The sequence below is a fragment of the Cynara cardunculus genome, assembly GCF_001531365.2.
Source record: "Cynara cardunculus var. scolymus isolate 2C chromosome LG 13, CcrdV1, whole genome shotgun sequence".
Classification (NCBI taxonomy): Eukaryota; Viridiplantae; Streptophyta; class Magnoliopsida; order Asterales; family Asteraceae; genus Cynara; species Cynara cardunculus.
Window position 1 is genome coordinate 5,552,551 of NC_037540.1, and position 26,709 is coordinate 5,579,259.

General features: G+C 35.7%; 4 protein-coding genes across 19 annotated transcripts in view; all 4 read left to right on the top strand.

The window, feature by feature from the left end:
- LOC112525765 (ACD11 homolog protein-like) overlaps nt 1-1,648 on the top strand; it is a 3,587-nt gene extending 1,939 nt beyond the window's left edge. For both annotated transcript variants that reach the window (XM_025136023.1, XM_025136024.1), the window contains exons 3-5: nt 352-524; nt 655-800; nt 1,296-1,648. In XM_025136023.1, coding sequence (XP_024991791.1) covers nt 352-524; nt 655-800; nt 1,296-1,402 — 426 coding nt within the window. In that variant the 3' untranslated portion in view covers nt 1,403-1,648. The remainder of the gene's footprint in view (nt 1-351; nt 525-654; nt 801-1,295) is intronic.
- A 1,698-nt stretch (nt 1,649-3,346) lies between these two features.
- Nucleotides 3,347-7,970, top strand: LOC112525224 (dihydrolipoyllysine-residue acetyltransferase component 4 of pyruvate dehydrogenase complex, chloroplastic). The gene is made up of 6 exons (XM_025135253.1): nt 3,347-4,284; nt 4,394-4,585; nt 4,760-4,847; nt 4,949-5,019; nt 5,107-5,190; nt 7,485-7,970. Exons 1-6 carry the CDS (start codon nt 3,376-3,378, stop codon nt 7,587-7,589), a joined length of 1,449 nt encoding a protein of 482 aa, XP_024991021.1. The 5' UTR covers nt 3,347-3,375; the 3' UTR covers nt 7,590-7,970.
- Nucleotides 7,971-11,028: 3,058 nt separating this feature from the next.
- LOC112526119 lies at nt 11,029-12,716 on the top strand. The gene is made up of 3 exons (XM_025136509.1): nt 11,029-11,099; nt 11,259-11,340; nt 12,354-12,716. The coding sequence occupies exons 1-3, from the start codon at nt 11,088-11,090 to the stop codon at nt 12,542-12,544; spliced, it is 285 nt and encodes a 94-aa protein (XP_024992277.1). The 5' UTR covers nt 11,029-11,087; the 3' UTR covers nt 12,545-12,716.
- Nucleotides 12,717-13,892: 1,176 nt separating this feature from the next.
- Nucleotides 13,893-26,194, top strand: LOC112524181 (serine/threonine-protein kinase prpf4B). 15 transcript variants are annotated; one of them, XM_025133894.1, is made up of 19 exons: nt 13,894-14,347; nt 15,104-16,263; nt 16,339-16,505; nt 17,191-17,423; nt 17,505-17,564; nt 17,666-17,734; nt 18,585-18,657; nt 19,626-19,782; nt 19,910-20,201; nt 20,298-20,412; nt 20,548-20,711; nt 20,926-21,000; nt 21,082-21,259; nt 21,389-21,489; nt 21,903-22,437; nt 22,549-22,576; nt 24,705-24,775; nt 25,553-25,596; nt 25,807-26,194. In XM_025133894.1, the coding sequence occupies exons 1-15, from the start codon at nt 14,027-14,029 to the stop codon at nt 21,948-21,950; spliced, it is 3,213 nt and encodes a 1,070-aa protein (XP_024989662.1). In that variant the 5' UTR covers nt 13,894-14,026; the 3' UTR covers nt 21,951-22,437; nt 22,549-22,576; nt 24,705-24,775; nt 25,553-25,596; nt 25,807-26,194. The 15 variants fall into 15 exon arrangements, with proteins under 15 accessions (XP_024989668.1, XP_024989662.1, XP_024989659.1 ...); XM_025133891.1 differs by having other exon boundaries at nt 24,705-25,596; XM_025133886.1 differs by lacking the exon at nt 25,807-26,194 and having other exon boundaries at nt 24,907-25,782.
- The last annotated feature ends 515 nt before the right edge of the window (nt 26,195-26,709 follow it).

Below are 26,709 nucleotides of genomic sequence, written 5' to 3' on the forward strand. Positions count from 1 at the left end.
AAAAGCATAAGTTGTTTTAAATAAGCAATCCCAAACACCCCCTAAAGCTGTACAACATGTAAAAAAGAAAGTGGGAACTGATGAAAATATTCTCACTTGTATGTCAAAAATATGGGTTCTTTCCACATCTTTATCGTGTTGATCCTCCATTGATGACATAAATAAGATCATTCAACCATTACGAACATTTTTTTTGTCATTTTCAACTCTTATAGATTATTGTCATAAAAATTAACATAGAGAAATAGGTTCTTTTCCGGTGTGTATAGATGCAATCAGTATATCTTTTCTCAAATTTTATTTCTAATCAAACAATTTTGCCAAGCTAATTTCACAATTGGGGCTTGTCAGGTGCGTGATCTTTCTGATGCAGCAAATCTTTATGGCACTTTGAGTAAAGTAATTGATTGTGATGTCAAGAATGACTCAGTGAAATCAGCAGAGAGCCTTACTCGTAAGCTTCGGAGAGTTAGGCAGGGCTTAGATCTCATTAGAGAGTTGTTTCTGAATTTTTTATCAACAGAGTACGTATCTTTCTTTTTTAACATCTTTTAATCCTGTAATTTTACATTAATCTGCTGTGACACCCGTATGGAACCTTGTATTTTGTAATTAATGTAGTGTATGTTCTTGGTGTTTTTTGTAATCTTTCAGCGATTACTCACTGAAAGAAGCGGCTTCAACGGCATATAAACAAGTTTGTGCACCATACCACACATGGGCAGTCAGAACTGCAGTTTCTGCTGGAATGTGTGCTCTTCCAACAAGAGATCAACTCTTGCTGAATCTAAATGAAACTGGTGAGCACATCAATCACATAGATACACTGCAATATTGAAAATATAGGAAGTAAGCAATTTTTACTCATAATCTTTTTGTTAGAGTCTAATAATCGGCTAGACTTGGATCATTTCTCCTCTATATATGTTGGAACCTCCCTTCTCTCTTCAAGGGCTTTTTTGGATAGTAATTGGGTTCCACATATTCTCAGATGATACTGGAGCCAAGGTCTACCGCTTTAGGGGGTATCGTACTCCATCTAGCCCCCGTTGGAGGGGGCGTGTTAAGAGTCGCATAATCGGCTAGACTTGGACCATTTCTCCTCTAAATACGTTGGAACCTATCTTCTCTCCTTGGGGGCTTTTTTGGACAATAATCTAGGGGTTTCACATATTCTCATACTTCTTGAAAAAGGAAATTATGTAATTTACATGGGATTGGGATAGAGGAAGTAATGTTGCATTTTTTTCATGGGTAAACAACATTTTAATATTTTGATTTTGTTATTATGACAGATGAATCGGCGGAGGATGAAATGAGAAGGTATATAAAGGCATCGCTTCCGGTCATAAAGTACATAGATAATCTTTACATTTCAAGGGCCATCACCTTGGATTGGTGATATACTCTAATATAAGAGAATCTGAAGTTGTTCACATTTTTAACATGGAAGACCTCTCTATATGTCATATTGTGCATTCTTTCTGTATATTGGCCATTCTATTCTTTGTTACAATTAGGTAATTGTATTAGAAATTGCTAGTTTTTATATGACCATTATTGTCTTTGTCACTCTTGATAAAGATTCATGTACATGTTGATTTTTGATATTTTCCTTGAAATTCATGTATACTGAGAATCTCTACCTGTATATTTATTTGTGGATTTGATTATTGTTTTTCTTCATCTATTCTCCTTTTGCATCATATACACATGTACAAAAAATTGAGCACCTGTTGAGTTGGTCCTTCACATATTGAGACAAAATAGGGAGTTGTGAACCTTGAGGGGCCGGTTCAACGGCAAATAAAGGTCAGGTTTTGGGACGAGTTCTCATAGGTCATCAGTTTGAGTCTTCTCAGGATCACTGTGGGTTTTCTCGATTGTTATCACTTGGGTTATATAGGATTAGTCGAGGTGCATGCAAGCTGACCTAGATACATATAGTTTCCAGTCAGGATTGATAGTTACTTGATTACATTATACCCATAGTTTTTTGAACGGAACAAGCACCAAGCTTGGTTAAGGATACTCGATGTTGATGCTGCATAAGCATGGAGAATGGTTTTTGGGTTGGACCAATAGAGTAGGAGACCAAGAATCAAAAGTCCTATTTTGGTTTAGAAGAACAATAATCTTTTTAGGGTTAGTTTAGTCATGAGCAATTTGAATATACTGCATTTCAATCTTGTACGGTTAGCTCAACTGATAACAAAATTTGAGTTTTTGGAGATCCTCCTTCGAGGTCAACGGTTTGAGCCTCATATAAGACAACCAAGGATTTTCTTAGTTCTTTTTCACAACTCGGTGTTCAAAATACAATGATCACGTTATTTAATTTTGGGCCTCGTCTAACAAAAGTGACCTCTAATTACAATTACCTAATCTCGAAAGTCAAATCATCGTAGTGATAGAATTATTATTCTACAAAGAGATACAACTATCGACTTGTTTTAAAAATATAATTTGAGGTGTCTAAGCAATAATTTACAATGTGTTTCTTCATAGCTACACTTTTAAGACCCCATATAGTTATCCGATAACCAAATCTTGTAGTTGATTTGATACATCCTTAATTTAAAATTGGAAAAACAGCTCTAACTTTTCACTAATTTAATTTCACTAGCTTCGGTAAGAGTTAATTTGATATAAGTAATTAGTAGCTATCAATCTTGTGACATTTTTATTATATCTATAGGATGGGCTAAATGCACCTCTATATATTGTTGAATATATAACTGCCTATTAATTTATACATAAAAACTAAAACTTATTTTTTACATGGACGGACTTATAGTGGTGCACTGCACACAGTGGCACATGCGACCGTTGAAGAATAAAAAAATGTAGGTTCGTGAAATATGCAACCGTATTAATTTATTGTGTGTCATTATATGTATTTTAAAACTACAATGAGAACAAGTTTATTTGATAGAATTGATATACAAGGTTTTTATTCCATCCCAGAGCTAAGTTCGAATTCAATTAGTGTCATTTTCTTAGTCAAATGGTGCCCACCGTTTAGGGAAAAAAACTCTGTATATTTGTTTTTTTATCATCGAATGGTGTCACAATTTGAAAAAAAAATATAATTCCAACCCTGAGTCTTTTACATTTTTAGTATACGATTCTGTAAATTGATACATACCATCACCTCTATTTTGTTTTGTTGAGTCGTGTGAATAATAATATGATGTCCCAAGAATGGGTTAGTTGAGGGGTTAGACCAACGAACTGGGATGACATGGCCTATGTTTAGGCGATGTTTACACTGTATCCTCCCCTCGTCTTCTCCGCCTCACTCTCCCCCATCTCTATATCTCTCTCTGCAATTTTCTCTAATTCACCCCCAAATCCCTATTCTTTCTCTCTGCCATGTCGTCCTCTCTTCTTCAATCTAGGGTTCCCACCGCACTCTCTTTCTCTTCATCTATCGCCGGCGGCACTAAACCCCAATGGCGCTTTACCTCCGCACCTGCCGTTACATTTACTCGCCGCACCAGGAATTCCACCATCCATGCTAAAATCAGAGAGATCTTCATGCCTGCACTCAGCTCCACCATGACTGAGGGCAAGATCGTGTCTTGGATCAAGTCCGAAGGCGATGTTCTTTCCAAGGGGGAGTCCGTTGTCGTTGTTGAATCTGATAAGGCTGATATGGATGTCGAAACTTTTTACGATGGAATTCTTGCCGCTATTGTTGTCGCTGAGGGTGAATCGGCTCCAGTCGGTGCTCCCATTGGTTTATTAGCGGAAACTGAAGCTGAAATTGAAGAAGCTAAAGCGAAAGCCGCTGGTGCTGGTAGTTCAGCTCCCTCCACGCCTGCTGCTTCCGCTCCTTCTCCGCCACCGCCACCGGCTCCGGTTGCTGCCGCTCCTACACCAGTTGCGGCCCCTGTTGCGGCCGATGGACCGAGGAAGATTGTTTCGACACCTTTTGCTAAGAAGCTGGCGAAACAGCACAAGGTTGATATAAATAAGTTGGTTGGGACTGGGCCCTTTGGGAGGATTACTCCTGCAGATGTTGAAGCAGCTGCCGGAATCGCCCCTGCAAAAAGCTCAGCCGCCCCTGTAACTGCTGCTGCTCATGCCCCTGCGGCAGCAGCTGCTGCTGCCCCGGCTAAATCCGCACCCACATTTGCTGAAATTCCTGGGGCAACTATTGTTCCATTTACCACAATGCAAGCTGCGGTCTCAAAGAACATGATTGAAAGCTTGTCTGTGCCAACCTTCCGTGTTGGTTACCCGATTATAACAGACGCTCTTGATGCTCTATATGAGAAGGTCATCAGACTTGCTTATTTCTTGCTGAGATTTGATCATTACATACTCTAGTAGTTTGATTGACTTATGGGTTCATAACTGTAATTGTTGCTTGTTGATGGATCTTCAGGTCAAGCCTAAGGGTGTTACCATGACCGCTTTGCTAGCAAAGGCTGCTGCTATGGCCCTTGTTCAGCACCCTGTTGTAAATGCAAGTTGCAAAGATGGAAAGAGCTTTACTTATAACAGTAGCATCAATATTGCTGTGGCTGTGGCTATCAATGGCGGTTTGATTACCCCTGTTCTTCCAGATGCTGACAAGGTGTGCTGTGATTTTAAGTGATTCTCATTACTAGATACTAATATTTTACCAAGTTTCTACATGAGCAATCTGAAATCTTTTATCAGAGAGAGATCCCATTACTGTTTTTTTGGTGGTTGGTTTTTTTCTTTTTAGATTTTAATCGTAATATGCATTCTCTGTGTTTTGTTGTAGTTGGATCTTTATCTGTTATCCCAAAAATGGAAGGAGCTTGTGGAGAAAGCACGGTCGAAGCAACTTCAGCCCCATGAGTACAACTCAGGTAACTACCAGATTATATTGGTTTCCAATGGTAATCGGATCTTCTTTCTTTACAAGCTGTTGTGGATGAAACGGTGTTGAGTTATGAGCTTTCGGTTGCAGGGACTTTTACTCTATCCAACTTGGGCATGTTTGGAGTGGATCGCTTCGACGCTATTCTTCCTCCTGGACAGGCATGGGTTAACAAAAAAGAGTGATTTTTTAGGATCTTTTTCTGTGTAAATTAGATATGGTCTTATAAAGATGTTTGTTTGTTGTAGGGGGCTATTATGGCTGTTGGAGCTTCAAAGCCTACTGCTGTTGCTGATAAAGATGGATATTTCAGCGTGAAAAGTCAAATGCTGGTGAGTTTTTTATATTTTAAATGATGTTTCAAACCCATATGAATCTTTATTACTATGACCTCTAGAAGAAAAGATCATCATAAAGAAATACATTTGACTAATTTGTAGATATTCTAGTTTAGAGTAGCATGATGGGATCATACGTTTTCATAACCTTGGAATCTACATTAGCCTGTTTAAAAGTAATTTCACCTCGACAAAGGTTGGTTTTAGTGGAAAATAAGCTTGTTACAGCATTACATAGAACAACAATCGAGTTGCCAAGGGTTGTTTCCAGAGGAAATGGGATTCGAACCCATGATTTAGCAGTTTGTTGATTGTTCTCACCTACTTCTGTTTCCTTTTTACCTTTTGAATTGCAAGTCGGCTGTCTTCATGGAAATGGCCTCTCTACCCCTTTGGATAGAGGAAAGGTTTGGTTTGGTTTGGTTTGGTTTGGTTTGGTTCATTTAGGTTAAATGAATCCAACTGTCAAAAATTGGAAGCGAAATTCTAGCATCAATAATGTAGCGTTAACATAGAATGCACATGCAATTACCTGAAGATGCCAGAAAAGGTATTGCAACTTGTACTAAAACTTAATTGAATTATCTATTTTTTCCTACCAAGAACCTCTCAAGACGCCATTTTTCCTTTTTTAACTATAGCCTCAATCCTCTCCAAGAGAAAGCACTATCTTTCTTCAGCCTTTCAATAGTAATTAAACCCAAGTCAGTCCCATGAGTTAACTATGAATGAATAATAGAATGCCACTCTGCTTCCTATTCTCCAAGCCGAGTCTGATGAAAATTCATAATACTGGTTTGAATCATAAGCTTCCTAATGATAAATTGGGTTCTACGAGTTAATTGCTACTAATTAGTCAAAAATGTAGAAAGCACAAATGGATCACTGGCTCCATGTTTGTCTAGCCAAATCCTCACAAGACGAAGGATCGTGTGAGAATAGGAGTTAAAGTGAGAAGCGTAAGAAGGGATTTGGACCCTTGATCACTTTTAATCTCACCCCCACCCCATGAATTGCGCTTATCAAGGGAATTGAACCGGTGCATCTCGGTGCACCGCATTAGTGTTGAGCTTCGATTAAGATTGGTCCAAGGTAGAGATCCCTTCTCACCCTTCTCATCATAACTTCCATTCTCACCAGAACCCAACCCATCCTCGCAATGTGTCCATGCTAGGTCTTAAATGTTACTCAACTCTAATTTTTTTTTAATGAAATGTGGAAAAGAACTGTTTTGAGTTGATGTATTTTAACTTATTGAGAATTCAAATGCTAGTAACCTTGCAGTTGCAGAATTAGCAATCATGAGAGGTCAAATACATTTTAGAATAAAAAGAAAGATTTAGCCCAATTTAGATGGAAAAAGAATTCAGAGTGATAGAGAATGATGCAATTCTGTTTGTGTGATACTCCAACAAACAAGAACAAACTGACCGCAAAGAGGGTGTTGCTATTCGATGTTAGGGGTTTAGGGCCAATGGTGCTGTTTGTTCTTCAGGTATACAACGTAGTTGAATTTGAATATAAGAAGAGATCTTAAGACTGCAATCTTTCTTATTTTAGTTTGTTCTTGTTCCATCTTTTTCCCCCTCATTTTCGAAAAAATTTGAGCTGATGATTATTGTTAAATCCATAATCGAAAGTTAATCTTGGTCGGGCCCTAATTGATATTTGGAGCTGAAACATTAGATAAATTAGAGCTGGGTGAAGGTGGGAAAGAAGGCCTTGGGGTCAGTCTGGGTTGTATATGATTTGATGGTGCCCTTTTCATTTCGTTGTCTTTCGTTCTCTAATGCTGTTAAAAGCTAAGTTTATGTGTGATATTTACAAAGATGAAAAGAAGTTGAATTGGGGTTAATTTCTTAAAGAGGCACGCGGTTTATTTCAAGATAAAAACCGAAAGTTATAGAAAATTTAAGATGCAAAGGGGTTTTGATGGGATTTCCAAAACCCTAATTTCAGGTTTTAGAATGGAGTTCTGGAAGCTTGATTCTCCATGTAATCTGGACCTCATTTTATTTGTCAAAGTTAATCTATCATCTACTCATCTATGTAGGATAATGAAAACACCAGAACTCATGATCTGGTAATGCTAAAATCTCATGGTTCCATATCATTGTTTGTGGTTGTTCCTTTTACAATATCAAAGAAAAGGTTCTATCCAGTCAACATCATCGAATTCAGATGGCCGCAAGAATTCAGTTATACATCAAATGATTTGGCATCGTAGTTCTTGAAAGAAGGTTGAGATTTCTTTGGCTGTTCCTACATTAACCCATGAATATTTGCAGGTAAATGTTACCGCTGATCACCGAATTGTATATGGAGCGGACTTGGCTGCTTTCCTTAAAACATTCGCAAAGATTGTTCAAGAACCCGACAGCTTGACGATGTAAAAGGTTTCGGTTTTCTCATAACAGTTACATGATAGACCGAACCGTTGGGTTTGCGGCGGTAGCACTCTTTGGTTTCTAGCATATGCAATACCATGTTGTGCTTCTATTTTTCTCTCTTTTTTCTCGTTACTCAGAGATTCTTTTAGGCATTTCGAACGGGTGAATAAAGACTTCAACGACAAAAAGAAAGATCGATCCCATTTTCTTGAGGGTTTAGGAACTCGATTTCTTGTTGCTTGGTTTTCTTATTACTAGGGTTTTTAATCTCCCCATATCAGGGTTTTGTTTTAGTGGATTAATTGTTATCTCGTGGATGGAATATGTTTGTTGCTAGAAATTTTAAATCTTGGGGTGATTGGTATTGAATAATGATTTCATCAATGTCATATAAGATTCCCAAGGACAATTAATGAAATCAAACTTTGTATTTATCACTTAGCTATTTATTTTCCAATGTTTCAAAAATGTCACTAAATCCGTATGTAGCACCTTCTCAATTTGCGGAGATGTCAAAGCAAAAAAAGGTTTCTGAATCAGGTCAGTAAGTGGGACTAAATCTGTAAATTAGTCTGTCACTTCCGCAAAGGAGGATTATCTATTTTACATATTTGGTCCATATACTTATAACCTGGTTTAGAAACGTTTTTTTACATTTTGACCCTCCGCAAAGGTGTCACTTGCGGACCTAATGATATTTTTGAAATTTATGAGAGAAATGTTAAGAAATAAATCCAAGGTCTGGAAATGACTATTTCTATTAATTTCCCAATTTAGATTGGGAGGGTTTGTGTGGGTTTTTTTTTACCTCTTCTTTTACATTTTATAATAAGGAAATTAACATTAATAACTGTTTTATTGTCTCAATTCACCTTTTAGTTAATTCACACTCACCAAAAAGTCAATACCTCTATAAATATCACTCTTCTTACCAAACTAAACTTCTTGTGGAGATGTCATTCTAATTTTTTTTTTTTAAGTATATAATATTTACATAGGAACAAATAGACTCACTTACTCTCCTCACCTTTGGTGAGGTTTGAACCATTCACCTCCTAAGAGGCCAAATACTCACATACCACTAGGTCAAAGACCTTTTGATATCTTCAGTTTCAAACTTGTGGAAGTCATTTATAACAACAACTTCCAAGTGTAAGAAACTTCCCCCGACTCCAATTCTCCACCCCATAAGTTGTAGTCGGGCACTTGTGAAAGTATTGACTTTTTGGTGAATATAAGAGAGAGTTAGTTAGAAGGTGAATTCAGCCAAGTAAAATGGCTATTTACCTTAATTTCTCATTTTTAATATAAAATTTAGAAAATTAGAAAATGACTTAAATACCCTAATACAACTGGAGTTAAAAAACATAACAACCCTTAGGGTGCGTTTGGTATGCAGACAGAACATGACAGTTGTTCAACGTTTGGTAAGACATGATAAGACTAGATAGAACTAGTTAAAATGACCAATTTACCCCCAATGAGTTGTTTAGTGTTTTTTTTAACTAAATAATCAATATAAATGTTAACAAATATGGTGTGCAACGTATAACTTACATCAAACCACTACTACTTGCAAAAATACATTTGCAAAAATACATGATTTCATAATCAACTAATGATATATGAAAAAGGTAAATATAATATAAGCATTAAGAATCCATTATCGAAGCAAATCTATATGCATTCCATACTAAGCAGAAAAAACTACTACCAACAAGCGCACAATCAATTAAAATGGATTGAATATCAAATAGTAAATAAAATATAAGCATCAAGAAAACAATTTGGCTAGTGATCCCATATAGTATCATCACATTCACAAAACTTGGATTCCAGAAAACAAAAGAATTCATCTATCACATGTGCAATCACTCATGTAAGATCAAAATCGAATATTTACTACTCTGATCAAGAGAACATACAAAACTCATCGAAAACAAGAAATTGCATGCGTGAACCTTACACAATACGTTTGACGGTGATAAAATCAAGAAAACAATTTATGTAATTTATTAAATTATAATAGAATAATTATTTTTTATAACAAAATATATCATTTGAAATTTTCGTCAAAATAATTAAAATGACACCAAATAAAAAGTTTATGTGGTTTTTCATTTTTATTTTTATCTCTTTTCTACATTATTTTTTATTATTAATATATAGTAAATTACATAAATTAATAAAAATATAGAAACTGTATACAAATAATATTTTGAGGACAGTAACATGAAAGTTTAAGAAACATAAAATACAATAAATAAAATGTAAAAGAGAGACCTATTTGATGTTTTTGAAGAGAATTAAGTTTAATTTTGAGGTTATATTGGTAAAATATAAGTGTGTTTCACCTTGTTCCATCATGTTCCATAGGGTAGGGGTGGAACAGGCCTGTTCCACTCTGTTCTTGTCTGTTCCACATAAAATTCATGTCAAACATGGGATATGGATCCATGTCCTGTTCTGTCTTATCCCTGTTCAGTGTATCAAACGCACCCTAAGTGGGAAGGACAAAAAAGTAAATGGAATTTTGAAACAATTTTTTAATGAAATGAATAAAATTCAAAAACTAAAACCAAAAGTTACTCCAAAAATATAAAAATGTTACATTTTTTAACGAAACCAAAAGATTGTTACATTTATGATGAGATGACAAGGTATATGAAAAAAACAAAGAAAAACAAACTTTAACATTCCATAACTTCAATTACTATTTTATTTTATATTTATATATAAATATTATACCAGCCTTTCAAAAAAATCATTATTTGGTAAAAATATAAACGAGAACACTAAATACCTTATAGTTATACCAATTGTATATAAAATCGACCAAAAAATATAATATTATATATACACATATATATAGGGTTGGGTTCTTCGTGAGACTCGTGACACCAATTTATGTTCATTGATCAACTTTATAAGCTAATGATTTAATGCTCTAAAGTTGTATGGTGACAATTTTGTGATTATTGAGAAGTCTCATGGCAATTTTATGATTATGAATGTTTAAATTGTAGATCTAATCCAAAGATTGATAATTGGTCTTACAGGTCTCACGAAAAACCTTTGGTCTCACGTGATCCCAAATCTATATATATATANATATATATATATATATATATATATATATATATATATATATATATATATATATATATATACCAAGTCTCTCTCTATATATAATGATGACAAGACCTATGCAAATAATAATGCGAGGGGAAACAATGATATGCTTTCCCTAACATGAGATCAAGTAGTCCAAAAGTAAACCCTAAATTGTTTTAAAGGTCACTTAACCTCCTCATCTTTCTTTTCCCCAAGTTTTCTATCCTCACCCTTAAAAACATCATCCTTTTCCATATCCATATCATAATGGTCCAAACATTTGTAATATAAATCATTTGTATTAAAAACTAACGAACAAACTGATATTTTTTATTTGTATTGTTTGTACGTTACTGATATTATTCGTAGCAGAATTCTCAAAATATCATGGAGGGACAGGTAAGAATAGAGTTTATTGAAACTTGAACTAATTTCGCTACCATAATCTTGAAAGACATTGGGATGTTTTTCGCTTTTGTGACTTATAACGGTTTTTTTTCTCCTCACTGGTCTTTTTTTAGCTGCTAATTATCTTTTTTTATGTGGGAAATTTGATAGGCATATTGCATGGTAATGAGGGTTAATCTTGATTGCAACTCCTGTTGCAGGAAAATGAGGAGAAACATTTTAAACATGAAAGGTACGTATTTAATTGTTTACGTTGTGATAGTAGTCAACAGTTATATTTAAAATATATATATATATATATATATATATAAATGTTTTGTATAGTTTTATTTTACAAAATTGTAAATAATTTGGACGTTAGATAGAACCAAACTAAAACAAAAAGGCACAACTACGCTTGTGGGCAAGGGTGGATGGCCATAGGGGTCTTTAGAGGCCTTGGCCCGTGGGCTTTTTTTCCTTATAGAGTGAAACATTTTCAATCCATTAAGGTTTTGAGTATAAAATATTTTCGGGCCCCTCCATTATTGTGATCCAGTCAATTTGTGATCCGCCTTTGCTTGTGGGCTCGTAGTTAACCATAAAATGTATAGAAATTTGTTGGTGTAGTATTCATGTTGATACACATATAACAGAAGGCAAATAATCGTGTGAGAAGAGAAGTTATGGTGAGAAACGTAAGAAGATATTTGAACCCTTGATCACTTTTAATCTCATGTTCACCCATGAAATGCGCTTTAGAAATGAATTGATCTAGTGCACCTTATTAGTGATGACGTTCAATTATGATCGATCTAAGGATAAAGATGTCTTCTTACGTTTCTTACCATAACTTCTCTTCTCAACGGAACCCAAACCCTATAACAAAATAGTCAAATATATTTATATATGATCGTTGTTGTGAAATGGGGCCTTAAGAAACAATTCGCCATTTTGCATCATCAAGCATAAAGTTTTTTGGTTTTTAGAAGGTATTTCTATTGTCAAGATATAAAACATTTAATTTGGTATTCAATTTAATAAAAAAAAATCTTTAACTACTAATCAAATACTTGAAAACCCATTTCAAATGATAAAATTAAGAAAACTTGTAGACAACAACGAAAATCGTAAATATCTTATAATAATTATCAGTAAACAAACATGATAGAAGATTTTAGCTATTTGATTATTGTAAAAGATCGATGTCATTTTCTAACATTTCTTGTTTTCTTTCTTGTGCTCTTTTCAATTATGGTGGCAAAGAAATAGAAAAGCACCTGATAGAAAAGCAGGAAAACAGAGTCAGTGTATGCGGAAGGTTTAAACCAGCTGATGTTGCCATAAAACTAAGGAAAAAAATGAAGCGTAGAGTTGAAATTCTTGAAATCGGAGAGGTGGTTACTCATTACGAGGCACAAGAGGAAGCTCCGATCATAGACCGCTACATACATTAAAGTAGCAAAGTTCTTATAATAAAATTGTATGATGTAAATATGTACATGTAAATAATCCTTCAAATTTTATTTTATTTGAATAATGTGAAGAATCATCGATGAACGTACAGTTCAGCATCTCTGTCATTACTATATATGCTAAACTGTATAAACAATTAGACGTCGTTGCATATATGGTTGACTATATTGACTAAACCATGGTGCGTATTTAGAATACTTTGTGTGCATGTTTTTTTATTGCAAACCTTACGTCAATAGCAATTTAGTTGTTATCGTGCTCCATTTCCCAGATAACTTTATTGCATGTGACCACGTTGCGGCTTGAATAATCCTCAATATTACACAAATTTCATAAACATGCAAAGTAATAAAATAATACTCTTGTTTATGGTGTGTAGCTCAGTTGATAAGAGGGTCAGATGACTTTATCCAAATACAATACATGTCATGGTTCAATCCCAACCCCCTGGCTGGCCTTGACCTCTGAGTGATTCAAAAAATGCCCTCTCACATTGGTGGCATTGGAGGCGGGTTTCGTGTAGGACCGGTTGAAATTGCCGGTAATCAACTTTTACTCAAATAAAATAATATTCTTATACGAAAATATTTTTATTACTTATTGAATATTTAAAAATATTCAATATTACATAAAAATAAAACAATCCCCTAAATCAACATTTCCCAATTTCCAAAAATTTGTCACTTCAACATCCTTCGACGATTATACGGGTATCCATACTTCCAAGAGATTTGATTTTGCCTCGGTAATTCCCTAACGAGAAAGAGAATGAGCCGATGCAAGAGTAGCATCTGACTTGACAAATCAATATAATTAACACGTTGGCAAACTTTATCAAAATAAAGTAAGATTAGATTTTTATATTTTTTCCATTTAATAATCAATAATATACATAATATTTTCGTAAGATTGTTTATGTCCCTTTTCGAGATTATAATATGTCAAAGGAATCGGAATATAAAAAGAAATCGAAATGAAATTTAATCAAGTTTGACCATACATTTGGTCAACATAATTTGTAATGAAATCAATCAAAAGAATTGAAATTTGTCTATTTAGATTATTGAATACAATAGTGGTGGTGAGGTGGAGGCGGTGACGGTGGCAATGATGATGATAGTAGTGACGATGATAGCAGTGGCGATAACAACCGCGGGGGCGACAATGGCGTTGGTGTTATGTTTATTTGATTATGAATTATTATTTTTTATTAAATTATATGATCTTTATTAAAAAAAAAAAATTAAAAAAATGTAATTGTTAAATTTTACCAATAATGCAAATTAGTCGTCCTTGTTGTATATATATATGATGAGTGACAATTCTAGGTTGGGCAAAAATCCCTTGTACCAGATTCAACACAAAAACCATCGAGATTTCTTTACTCGATTTAACCCATACTTGCAATTCGTTGAATCTAACCCTTTCAATTCCTTCGATTTTGCCCAACCCTAGTTTTTGCCATGGCCAGCGACCGGGAAGAACGCAAGCACCGTCGTTCATCTGACGACGAATCTGAAGAACCCTCAAAACGCCGCAAGCACCGTCATCACCGTCGCCGTCACCACCGTCATCACAGTCGAAAGCACGAGAAGCACGAAGACAAACGTGAGGAGGGCGAGGAAGAAGTCACAGACATGCCGCCTCCTCCTCCTCATCCTCCGTCTGCTAATTGTCGGCCTGATTATGACATGGAGGAAGGAGAGATTGTGGAAGAAGATGCTGCTGATTTCGACGGGAAGAAGACAGCAGATTCTGATGCCGAGTCCGGAGAAATCAAAATGGTCTGTTCGAACTCCACGTTATTTGTTTTTATTTATTTTTGTAAATCCATGAACTTCAACGATTTTTCTTTGTAGCTATTTCTGGTTGCTGAGAAATTGGCAAGAACTTGGTATAAAATTGAGCTTTTTGCTCCCAATTTCGTCTCTGATAAACCGGTTAAATCTTAACTGGGTCGAGTAAAATTAGGGTTTCCATTTCTCAGCAGCCAACGAGGATTCGTTGTTACTTTCTAATATCTTAGACTGCACAACAGTGTTGTGGCCGCATGAGCGAATCTGTTACTGCATAAGCAACGAAAGGACTTGGTTTCATTTAAAAATCGCAAACCCACTTGGTTCGCTCCAACCTTAATGAAACCGTGTGGTTTTGTTGCTTTGGCCATAAAAAACTTGCAGATGGCCATAAATCATGTTAGTATTCTGATTTCCCCTTGTTCATTTGTATAATGGAGTCTTTGGGTTCTTACAAATGGTTTAAGATCCTGTTTGCGACACACAGAATTGTGATATGAGTTCGAAAAGGAGCTATGCACTCCACCACCAGTCACATCTATTTTCCAGGCCACAGTTTAAAAAAATTAGGAGTATCATGAAGGCTACTGATGATTTTCAACTGATTTGTAAGAACTGGTTACATGTCTCTTGTTCTTTTTTTCCTTCATTTTTGAACTTGTTATCTAATGTTGGTCTTTTAGTTTTGCTATGTATCGTAAATGTGCGTTCATTGTTTCTTAATCTTTTATTTGTTTTTTGTAGGAAACTGGTGGTGCTGTGGTAGTGCCTAATCGTAGTATCAGGTTGCCGTTGGATGATGATAATGCTCATCTATCTGGTGGACAATTGATGGATGGGGACCATGAAAATGATGGCGTGGTGGCTAAGGCTTTCTCGGAGAGGAATTCTGTTCATGGCTCCAAGATATGTGAGGCAGTTGATAAGGAGGCAAATCGAAGTAAGAAGCATAATGATAATGGGTACATGAGAGACGAGTCTCATATAGGAGTCAGTAACCAACCTAGAAGAAGTTGGTCACCAGGAGGAAATGGTAATAGAAAGAGTCATTATGATGATGATTTTGAAACGAGGGACCGGAAGAAATCTTTGTCTAATGAAAATTACGTGAAAGTGCAAAAAGACTTGTCAAGCGTGCATGTGCATGAAAGAAGTCAGGAAGATGTTACTACTACTAGTAGATCTAGGTCTCATGAGCCGGGTAGGGAGAGGTCACGGTCTCGGAGCATTTCTCATGGAGCATCTCGTCTCGAGACACACAAAGAGGATATTGAATATTTTACAAGCAGGAAAAATAACGGGGATGGTGACAATGAAAGACTGAACAAACTTACAAAGGACTATCGACATGGCAGTCGAGATTCAGCAAGGGATAAGGAAAGAGAGCGTAGTTCTAGTCGTAGCAGACATGGTCTACAAGTAGATAAGCATCACAGCAGGGAGTCTGGAGAGAGAATTAGGGAGGGCAGCTGGGAGACATGGGATAGGGATAGAGATAGAGGGAGAGATTTGAAAGAGATTGAGAGGGACAGAGTGAAAAAGAAGGAACTTGAGGTGGAGAGGCAACACAAAAGCATCAAGGATGCAGAACGTTATAGGGAGAGAGAGAGGGAGAGGGACAGGGAGAGAGATAGAGACAGGAGAGAGAGGGGAAGGCGGGAGCGAGAGAGAGAGCGGGAACGGGAGAGGTCACATGACATAGGTATGGAGAGAGAGAGTAGTAGAAATAGAAGAACTTACAACCACAATGATGCTGGTGATGGACGTGGTGGTCGTGATAGGATCGATGATTACAAACATCGTAGGCCTGAGGAAACAAACTACAGAGATAGACCTAGGAAATATGACATAGAAAAAGCTGATAGTTTCAAAGGTGCACCTTCAGATGTAGATACCAAAAGAAGGTTTGTTTTATACATCTGCATTTATCAGTTGATCTTTTTGTTTTAAATTGTATTTTGAAATCAAGTTTGCTTTAGGGAGGAGGTTGATGAAGAGGTATATCAAGAAAGAAGTGCATTGGAAGCTGAGGACGATGAAGAAGAAGATCTTAACAGAATAAAAGAGGAGAGTAGAAGGATCCTTGAAAAATATAGGACTAAGCCATTGCGGCAGAAGCAACAAGAGCCTCAGTTTGAGGATACAGGTAAGTTTCTTTTTCCCATGTGTTTCATGTTTGAGCTTTTTGTTTGTGTGCTTGAGTTCATCTTAGGGATGGAGGTCACTTTGATTGTCATGTTTAGGGTTTTCATAAAATTATCTTAAAGTAAATTAGAAATTGTGACTCTTATCTTTCTGTTGAATATTTTGATGGTTAACGTATGCATGGTGCTGGATGTTATATTGGTTACATCAAATAACGTAATATAAGTTGCTATAAAAAGATTTGAATGCGTTAAACCATGTGGTACTTTGCATTCTGGTTAGGACAGTTACCTTCCACACGTATCAAATAAATGTATAACCCCTGCTAACTACCCATTAACTTTAATTGCTTAATGTATAAACAAAGTAGAGTGGTCATTTCAGTATTTTGAATTATGTGGATTAAAAATGAGTTCTCACACATAATTGTGAGATGTATTGTGAAATGTTCACTGAATGAGAGGTTACAGATTATGATTAGATTTTGACAATGCAGAAGGGATGTGCTTTCTAATTTTTTGGAGGAACTACCGGTAGTTTTATGATTTCACTGAAACTTTGAACAAGGCACAACAAAGTTACCCTCCCAAAATGTTTTTTGAAGTCTTCTGGGGCATGGAGGCTTTTTTGTTATTTGTTTTTTGACACTTTTTTGTTTCCTGCATTATTTCCATTGCATTGAACAGTTAAAGAGGATGTGGGAGAGCCTTTTATCCAAAAAAAGAATGTGGAAGAGAATTCTCAGTCTGTAGCTTCAGCAGCTAAAGTTCATTCAGGCACTCTTGATGGTCAAGGAGAAGGATCCGATACTAACACTGGAGACACACCATTTTCTGTTGGTAGATCAACTCCACAAAATGGTAATTCTGGTGCTGAGAGGAACTCTGGTACTGGGGGATTGGGAGAGGGTACTCCAAAGGTGCGGTGGTTTTTTGTACTTCATGAAATAACTGGCTAGTTTCTCTGTGTATATTGATTTCTATTTCAATGAATATTACAGAGTGAGCGATCGAATGGTGATGATATATTTGGAGAATCTCCACCTCGAGTCCGTGAAATGGTAAGCATAAATATGTATGGATTGTTTGGATTTTATTTGAATTCCTTACTAATTAGCTGTGAAGTCTCTCAATTGATGACTGGTTTCTTTGAAATGCACAGAATGAGAGATCAAATGACATGTTCTCTGATGATATATTTGGAGAGTCACCAGCTGGAGTACGAAAATATGTAAGACACAGGCTCATTGTTTTCTTAAGCACAAACATATGCTTGATTAAAATGTAATATTGGATGCTCAAGCCATATGATGAAATCCTTTTAGAAGTAGAATACTTGTTAATGTGACCTGACCTAACATTGTATGGTTGTGGTATGTGACAGAGATTGGTTTTTTGCATGGCTCATGTCTGTTTTTCTGACACTGTTCTTTGAGAACTGCATCATATTGCATTTAACTCTTACACATAGGTGTTTCTTATTGTACACATGCTTCTCTTATCTGTATGTCTAGCCACTTGGTAATCTTGTCATTGCTTTTGGTGCCATTAAAATAAGCCAACTGTTCTATTTTGATATCACCCTTTCTTATCATTAGAGAAGTTATATGGGAAACCAATTTTAAGTTACTATCCTTCTCGTTATGTCATCATTGGGCATTAAAGTAAGCTAACTCTTCTATTTTGATATTTGCCATTTCTTACTGCTAGAGAAGTTATATGGTAAACCTTTGTCAAATTAGTGCCTTTCCTCTATCATCATATTCTTTTGGATCTCTCTTGCTTCTACAATCATTACTTTGTGACACTCCATTTCTGTTTGTTAAGATGTGTGTGCATTTGCTCGACCGTCGATCTTTTTTCTGTTTCCATCCCTGTTTCCTCACACGTCACAGATAAAAATATATCATAGTTTCTGTTTTGTAATATCTTCTTTGTAACAAGTCAAAGTCCACATGCTTCTAAATTCGCCAGATATTATAGTCTCTATTGTTTCTTGCAGTGAAGACATCTTGCACTAACTCTGATTGTATTTTTATACACTAGTTTTCTGTGTCCTCATGTGTTTGTTATGTTTCCAGGGAAAAGGTGATGGTTTGGCTATCCAGAGAAGTGGCCTTCAGGATAATTGGGATGATGCAGAAGGTTATTACAGTAAGTAGCATAAAGCCATAACTGACATTTTTATGATTTGTTACAAGTTTTCTCTTTCATCTTGGATGAATAACAAATGTTGCTATTTTTCATGCACCACATGCTTTTTTACTTCTTCCAGCACTTCTATCAATTTCAAAGCATGTTGAAACTTTAAAAAATGGTGAAAGTCTTTCCCTTACAAAGTGGGTTGCTGACTTGCACAGAAAATGAAATGAAGAACAATTGGGTTGTATAATCAATGTTAATGTAAATATCAGAGATGACTGACAACTTGACAAGAGAAGTTGACATGCAAAAGAAAAATAGTGTAAGGAGGCACAATGAATATGTAGAAGTTATAGGTGGTTATCATTGATATTGGTTTATGCTTTTGTTAAAAGACAGATGATGCAGATTTAGAGCTCTAAAATGCAATAAAAATGGTAAAGTCTTTCCCTTACAAAGTGGGTTGCTGACTTGCACAGAAAATGAAAAGAAGAACAAGTGGGTTGTATAATCAATGTTAATGTAAATATCAGAGATGACTGACAACTTGACAAGAGAAGTTCGACATGCAAAAGAAATATAGTGTAAGGAGGCACAATGAATATGTAGAAGTTATAGGTGGTTATCATTGATATTGGTTTTTGCTTTGTTAAAAGATAGATGATGCAGATTTAGAGCTTTAATATGCAATAATAAGGTTGTTCCCTGGAGGGATAAGTCGTTGTCCACTAATTGGCTGTGGTTGTTGCCTGATACACGAGGCTTTGGAGTTTTGGAAGGAATTATATTGTCTTTTGCATGTACTTCACCTTTGGAACTTTGCACTTAGATTCAAGAATCTTTCATTTCCCCAGGAACGTTATTCCAACAATGCCTGATTGATACATATAATTTAACTGAGATTTATTTGACCCATTTTGTATTTGTCATTTTAGATTTGAAATCTACTGTGTTTTCTCAGTTATCTCTTTCACCTGCAGGTTACCGTTTTGGGGAAATACTTGATGGTCGATATGAGGTTGTTGCTGCTCATGGTAAAGGCGTTTTTTCAACAGTGGTTCGTGCAAGGGATCTCAAGGCCGGATCTGGTGATCCAGAAGAAGTGGCAATAAAAATCATACGCAACAACGATAAAATGTAGGCAATGCTGAACTGGCCCTGCTTTTGGTGACTATGCTTGTTCTATGCTTACACATAAATTCTTCAGAATTTTACTCGGGGGAATGCAAAAAGCCTAAACTCTTGCTCTACGTGCTTTGAATAGGTATAAAGCTGGTTTAGAAGAATTGGTCATATTGAAGAAGTTAGTTGGTGCAGACATGGAGGACAGGCGCCATTGTGTCCGGTTCCTTTCCAGTTTCAAGTACCGGAATCATCTTTGTTTAGTTTTTGAGTCTCTTCATATGAATCTTCGTGAAGTATTAAAGAAGTTTGGTCGTAATATTGGTCTTAAACTAACTGCTGTAAGGGCCTATGCAAAACAGCTCTTCATTGCTCTAAAACATCTTAGAAACTGTGGCGTCCTTCATACCGACATTAAGCCAGATAACATGCTGGTTCGTACTTTTAACCTGATTCTTTAGTTTGTCATCTTTTTGTTTTATTAACGTCTCTCTGATAAACATAGACACTCTAATTCATATGATCTTCAGGTAAACGATGCGAAAAATGTTCTGAAGCTTTGTGACTTTGGAAATGCTATGTTTGCTGGGAAAAATGAGATCACACCGTACCTTGTGAGCCGCTTTTATCGTGCCCCTGAAATAAGTAAGTACTGTATTCAAAGGGTATGCTCCCTTGGCTGGAATATCCTCTTTACTCATTAAAATTAATATGTTGGTAGCTGCTACACCAGCATATGTGGAGCAAGTCATTGACTTGTCAAACTTTCTGTTTATGCAGTTCTAGGTTTGACTTATGATCATCCTGTTGATATGTGGTCCRTTGGTTGCTGTTTGTTTGAGCTTTATACTGGGAAGGTTTTATTCCCTGGTGCTACAAACAACGATATGCTTCGCCTTCACATGGAACTGAAAGGTCCATTTGCAAAAAAGATGCTGCGAAAGGTGCTTCTTCAATTCTCTTGCACATCCTGTGTACTTATTTTGTTTTATGAGTTTGAGGCTGCCAGTATGAATGTTACTAATGGTTTGTTATGTTGGCAAAGAAGCTGTTATGGCTTGTTTTGTATTTTATTCCTCTCCTTGTTCCTTTTTCTTATTTGGTGCAAGCAAGTTAACATGTACTTTTCTGCTGTCTTTTTGCCCACGTTCCCTGTAGGGAGCATTCACCGAACTTCATTTTGATCCAGACCTCAACTTTGTTGCCATAGAGGAGGACCCTGTTACCAAGAAGGTATGCACCATTATTAGTAGTTGTACTCTGTTACCATGTAAAGTGAGTTATCTTATGACACTGGTTTAACTCAATTTTCAGACTGTAAAGAGGCTGGTTAATATGAAGCCGAAAGACATTAGTTCTATTGTTATGAGCTCTCCTGGAGAGGATGCAAAGATGGTAGCCAATTTTAAGGATCTTCTGGAGAAGATATTTATCTTAGATCCTGATAAGAGGATAACTGTGCAGCAGGCACTGAGCCATCCATTCATCACGGGCAAGTGATAATGATGCTGATTTCGTGACTCAGAGAAATGCTGTTGCATTTTATCAATTATGATCTAAATTTCATTTTATTCTCTAATCATTGGGCATTTATCTGTCTTTATCTATGTGCTGGCTTAAGAACTTCGGACACAGTTCCTGACATGGCCGAAGTCCGCAGACATGATGTTAGGTTGGACGACCTCTTGGCGGTTCTTTCCGTGGAATATGTACTGTTCTATTGTAAGATAACTCGCCACAGGCGTTTTCTCCTCTTGTACTCATTCTTGATGGTGACCATTAAGGAAAATCTTAATTCAAGCTTTTTTCTTTACTTTGTATATTGAACATCAGCTCCTGCAACTGTATTTGGAAGTTATCTATGCTCTATAGATTGATAATGATAGAAATCTGGTTTTTTGTGTGCTTGCACAAAATACTGTTTTCATTGCTTCCATTTTTTGTTTTTTCTTCACTTCATCGTTGTGTCTAAGACGACTTTAAATTTGTCTTTCCCTGTTTATGATGCGTGGGTTACTTCGTTCTTTAATGAACATATATTGTACTAAATATATCTCTGTTCCAGTTTCTTAGTTTAATGCACCTCACGATTTTATGTTGAAGTCCTGGAGAGTCTAATTTACTTTTTCATTCAGGAATCTACCAGTGCTATGAGGCCACCAGGCAGTGCTTTAGATGTTTAATGGCACTCTGGAGAAGGTATCTTGGTTTGTCTGTTTGGAGCTTATTATGACAAGTTATAACTTTTAAGCTTTTTTTTCTTATTCACGAGTGCATTAGCACTCATGAAATTTGAAGGGCACTATTGCCATTGAGAATTTCTGTGCTGGAGTTCGTTTCATTGCTTCTGGCTTTGAAAGTTGTGATATTTTCCGCGTGTAGCATTTAGAAGATGAAATCTGTTTCTTTTTTTGTTGTAGAATATAGGTGCTAGTGTCTAGCTATATGTTAAACAAGTGCTTCATGCCTTCTGTTAGTTGTATATGTCATCCTGTGTTAGGAGGCCACATAGGTGACATAATGCTTTTTCTTTATGCTAGTTAAATCATTTGTCCATAATTAAATCTATATTCTAATGATGCTCTATTCCACCTGATTCATGGTTTGGTCACTCTGGATGATCATGCATGGAGGCGTGTGTGCTGGAGCTTTGAAGTAAAAGTATATTCAGTGAGTGATCCTGTTTATTTTTACTGCTTTCATGCTAGAGATGGATTCCATCCTGCATGGTATCTACATATATATTCTGACATTAGTCTCTTTACTTTTTTGTCATTTAAGGTACAGTCTCTATGCCTTTCCAACTTCTGTAAGTATCAATACTCTGATCATCTTTTTAGTCTTTTGTGCCATTTTCTACTCCTGCAGTTCTGTTAAACAGTTGCAGGAGTGATCATGTCAAGGTTCTTCTTTTTTCTTTCTGAATATGGGTCTTCAGCTTGTCTGCGTTAATTTCACATCGTCACTTATAAACACAGTTATTTTATATGGCCACCTGTGTAAATGTTTATAAGTTTCAATCCTCACCTATATATCTTTGTATATCTTAACTGATCAACTCTTCCATTAACCGGCTGCATAAATTTCTTAGCCATACTTGTTCTGTTCTGTGATGTATACTTTAAAATCTCAGGATGAGTATCCACATCTAAAGAATGTTAACTATTTGCATAAGTTTTCTGGTCTATATTCGATCTTTGCTGTATGCTCAATTTCAGGATGACTACCTTGAAAAAGAGGCTGTTTTGTTGTCAAAGTTCCCAGTGTGTTAAATCACAAGCAACTTGATAGGATCTGTGAAATACTGAATTTGCTTAATCAGATTTAACTTTAGCAAGTTAATATAATTTCGAAGGAGATAAAATTGATTCTGTTCAACAGGGTGAGTTAACGTCACTATTGGAAGTTGTCTGATTTGGGATGCATATTGTGGTTTGCAACAGTTATCCTTTCTTATAATGTCATATTCTTAGGAAAGAATTACTTGCTCCATCCCACAATGATTTTTCCCATTTGAATGTTGTCTAGTCGGTTACCTGATTTCAAACTGTTTGGAAACACCTTTGTTAGGATTTGTTCTGCATCATGTATAATCAAGTTAAATAACGATAAAGTAACCGCTAGTAATGTTTATTCAACCGTTAATCTTTCTTACCAAAAATTGACATTTGGACACATTTTTCCTTGATGAGCCCCGACAGCAACACCATTTTTATCAGGAAGAAAACAATTGCAGCCATTGTACTTGGCTTTAGCTTTCAAAATAATGATTCTGCTGTAAGAATCCCAAAACATTATAGTTAGTGAACATTTTTTTCTTGCTGAATTTCCGTAGCGTTGAAGAGGTGGGAATCCATCAAGTATGGCCTGGGGTTCGTATCTGGGCACCATTCATCTACCTTTTGGAAATAGGTGATGCCATGATTTATAAGAAATAATATGGCAAAAGGCGCAGCAAATAAGGCTTGAACTCGAGCCAACAAAATTCACGAGCACGTCTCTATCCATTCACCTGTCTTTGAGACACCTTGATTTTTCCTCCAATTATTTACTAGTACAGTGATTATTTTGATAGCTAAATTTTAGTACCATGGTTGAATTTTTCCAAGAGAGTGTTCCTTTTTGGGTTTTTGCAACAATTATGATTTCTTGAAACCAAAGAGAAATAAATGGTTACACTTTTTCACTTTTTTATCGGGGCAAATTGGTAAGGTCATGTCTTTTTGGCTGGAAAGTAGAGTGTGGTCAGGAAGTGGTGGGAATATTTGCTATGTTGTTTAGATAAAATTTTACAAGGCATGGGGTGTACAGTTCATTAGCTTGTGTTTTGAATTGTGCTTTTTTTTTCCTTTTCTTTATTGTTTTCCCTTTTATGATCGTCCATTCTGTGGGAACTATTCAACTTATAAGATTCCTGCCCTTGTTTAGGTGCTCGTGTTTTATTAAAATCTGCTGTCCCCAAATCACGTGAAGCCACATGTCAATTTGTTGAGGAGAGAAAACATTAATTAAATAAAAAATTATATAAAATAAAATAATGACATGGCTTCACGGACAGCAGATTTTTATTCGCTTTTTAGGTTTCCTCCTCCAGGTTTAGATTTAGTATTTGTCTACGTCTGGGTATTCAGCTGCATGAGGATTACATTGCTTCCAGTTCTTAAGGGCTTGTTCCATGAATGCCAAGTCGTTTCACATTTCAGATGAAATTGGATCATAATTTCATATGATGTCAATTAGATGATTATAGTTGTTTAATGTTATTTTATATGATGTCAATTTATGTGCACTAGCGTACATGTGAAGAGTAGGAATACCCAGTTTGGAGGACATCCAAATAGAATCCTCTTTATAATTTCAAGGACATGTTGCTCTTTACCATGTCCAGTGGCATGTTTCTTACTTACCGATTGAACTGAACCTTGTATGAGATGCAGCTTTATGGGTTGCGAGCAAGAAAAAAATATGATTTCTGGGATTTTCCAGTTTGAGTGCTTAATTCTATCAGGTATCCTTGAAGTATAATTTTAATCCAAAGCTATAGATTTCATTCTATGTTTATACTAGTAGTTGTTTTAATCAGAATGAGCTTTTTGGGTAAAACCAAAAATTTAATGCCACGCCACTATGTGATTTCAGCAGGGTAAACAAACGTGTTAATACGCACAAGAGAAAAGAAGTCAAGTGGCCCTTGTTTAACATGTGTAGTGTTGAGGATTTAAGAAACATTTTGAATTATTTTTTGCTTGTTATGATCGTACTACTGAGCAAGCCTTTTAAGGCTTAAAGAGGCAATAAATTAAGACCGTTTACCAATGAGGTGTCACTTACCTTATCTAGTGAGCATGCGGAAGTCCGAGAATTACCCAATAAGAGGAATATCAAGTAAATCTTACCCAGTGAGGAAAAAGATTTACTTGATAAAACATGCTTACCAACAATCTATTTTGATTTCTACTATGTTACCTGGTAAGGTGAACGAGGGTGGTGACTTTTGCCAATAAGCGTTTGGTAAACGGCTAACACTAAGATTATCCACCTTGTGCTGGTTAACTTTTTGAAAATAATTTTGTACTTTTTTGTATTTTTTTTTGAGGTTGCTTGCATTAGGCCTTGTAGCTAGTGGCACATCTAGTATCCATGGATTTGTGCCTGCCTTTTCAAACACACTTGTTTATGAAAGCAAGAGATGGATCTTTTTCTTAAAAATTCTAACTTATTGATCCATTTAAGTGGTGTATTAGTTATGTTTGTTGCTTACATGTTTCTTTTGCCTTTATGCAAGCTAGAGGTGGTGGTGGTTCTCATGGGAGGGACAAACAGGTAAAGGTAAGGTCTATGTACATCTTATTCCCAGACCCTATCTACCTTTGGGTGGGGGATATATGGGTTATGTTTGGTTCTCTTTCCTTATATATGAAGCAAATTATTTGTACATTTTTATTCTTGTGATTGTGGTGTGGTTCAATGGGGTGTTGTACTGTTGAGTTTGTTGCAATTGAAGTGAGAATTGCTTTTTGTTTTTCTTTTCCTTTGAAGGTAAAGGTTCATGTGGATGCTTGATGTTTCTGGGATATTACTAAATGCTCATTTGACGACGTCTAGTAATAATGAAGCTCGCTGCACGATTTGTGCATATAAATCTAGTCTTGATACATAATTATACGAACAAGCTAATAGACTAATTTTTAGAATGAAATCAATTCCGATATTCAAAGTGTGTAGCAGGAGAAACAGATGCACGATTGGACCTTTGCAACTGGGTTACTCGATCGGTTATGTTGGTTATGATAGGTTCTAGATTTTTACATCCATAACCGGTTGTAGTCAAGATCAAGGCTGACCGTAACCGGTTAGAGGCCAAGAAAGCTTTATGAATTCTTGGTAGAAAGCTCTTCATTTGTTATATATAATCATTAAATGGAAATGTGACAACAATTTTTTCTTTTCTTTAATTCATAGCAATTATTTTCAAACAAGTACAAGACAAAAACAGAAAGTTAGTAAATAAATCTTGAAGAACATATTCGCTGTTAATATAAACCGTTGATCGTGTAGCTTAATCAAAAAGACGGAACGACTTTGTTTGAATACACACTTGGTTCATGTTTCTTTCTTGCGGAAAACGAACTTGAACCCTTTTTATGCTATTAAGATTGTAATTTTAATTTCATTTAATTTTATGTTAAACATAATCACTGAATATGATTTTTTTTTAACCTAAATATATGTTGCAAAATATGTCAAATAAACATATAATCGATTTAATTGCTAATTTTATGTGCATTTTAAAAGAACTAGAAAGGTACTTGTGCAATGTAACAAGATATATCTTTATTTGAATGTTTCGTTTTATTTCGTCTTTATGGATGTTTTAATATGTTTTTTATGTGGTTTTGAGAAAAAAGATAATAAATTTATTTTTGAATGAAATATAAATTT

Bases quoted from the DNA above. Each gene is read 5' to 3' on its own strand.
- LOC112525224 (XM_025135253.1), top strand. From the start codon at position 3,376: ATGTCGTCCTCTCTTCTTCAATCTAGGGTTCCCACCGCACTCTCTTTC. The intron at 4,285-4,393 runs GTCATCAGACTT...ATGGATCTTCAG, and splicing joins TTGATGCTCTATATGAGAAG to GTCAAGCCTAAGGGTGTTAC. The intron at 4,848-4,948 runs GTAACTACCAGA...TTTCGGTTGCAG, and splicing joins GCCCCATGAGTACAACTCAG to GGACTTTTACTCTATCCAAC.
- LOC112526119 (XM_025136509.1), top strand. The intron at 11,341-12,353 runs GTACGTATTTAA...ATGGTGGCAAAG, and splicing joins AAACATTTTAAACATGAAAG to AAATAGAAAAGCACCTGATA.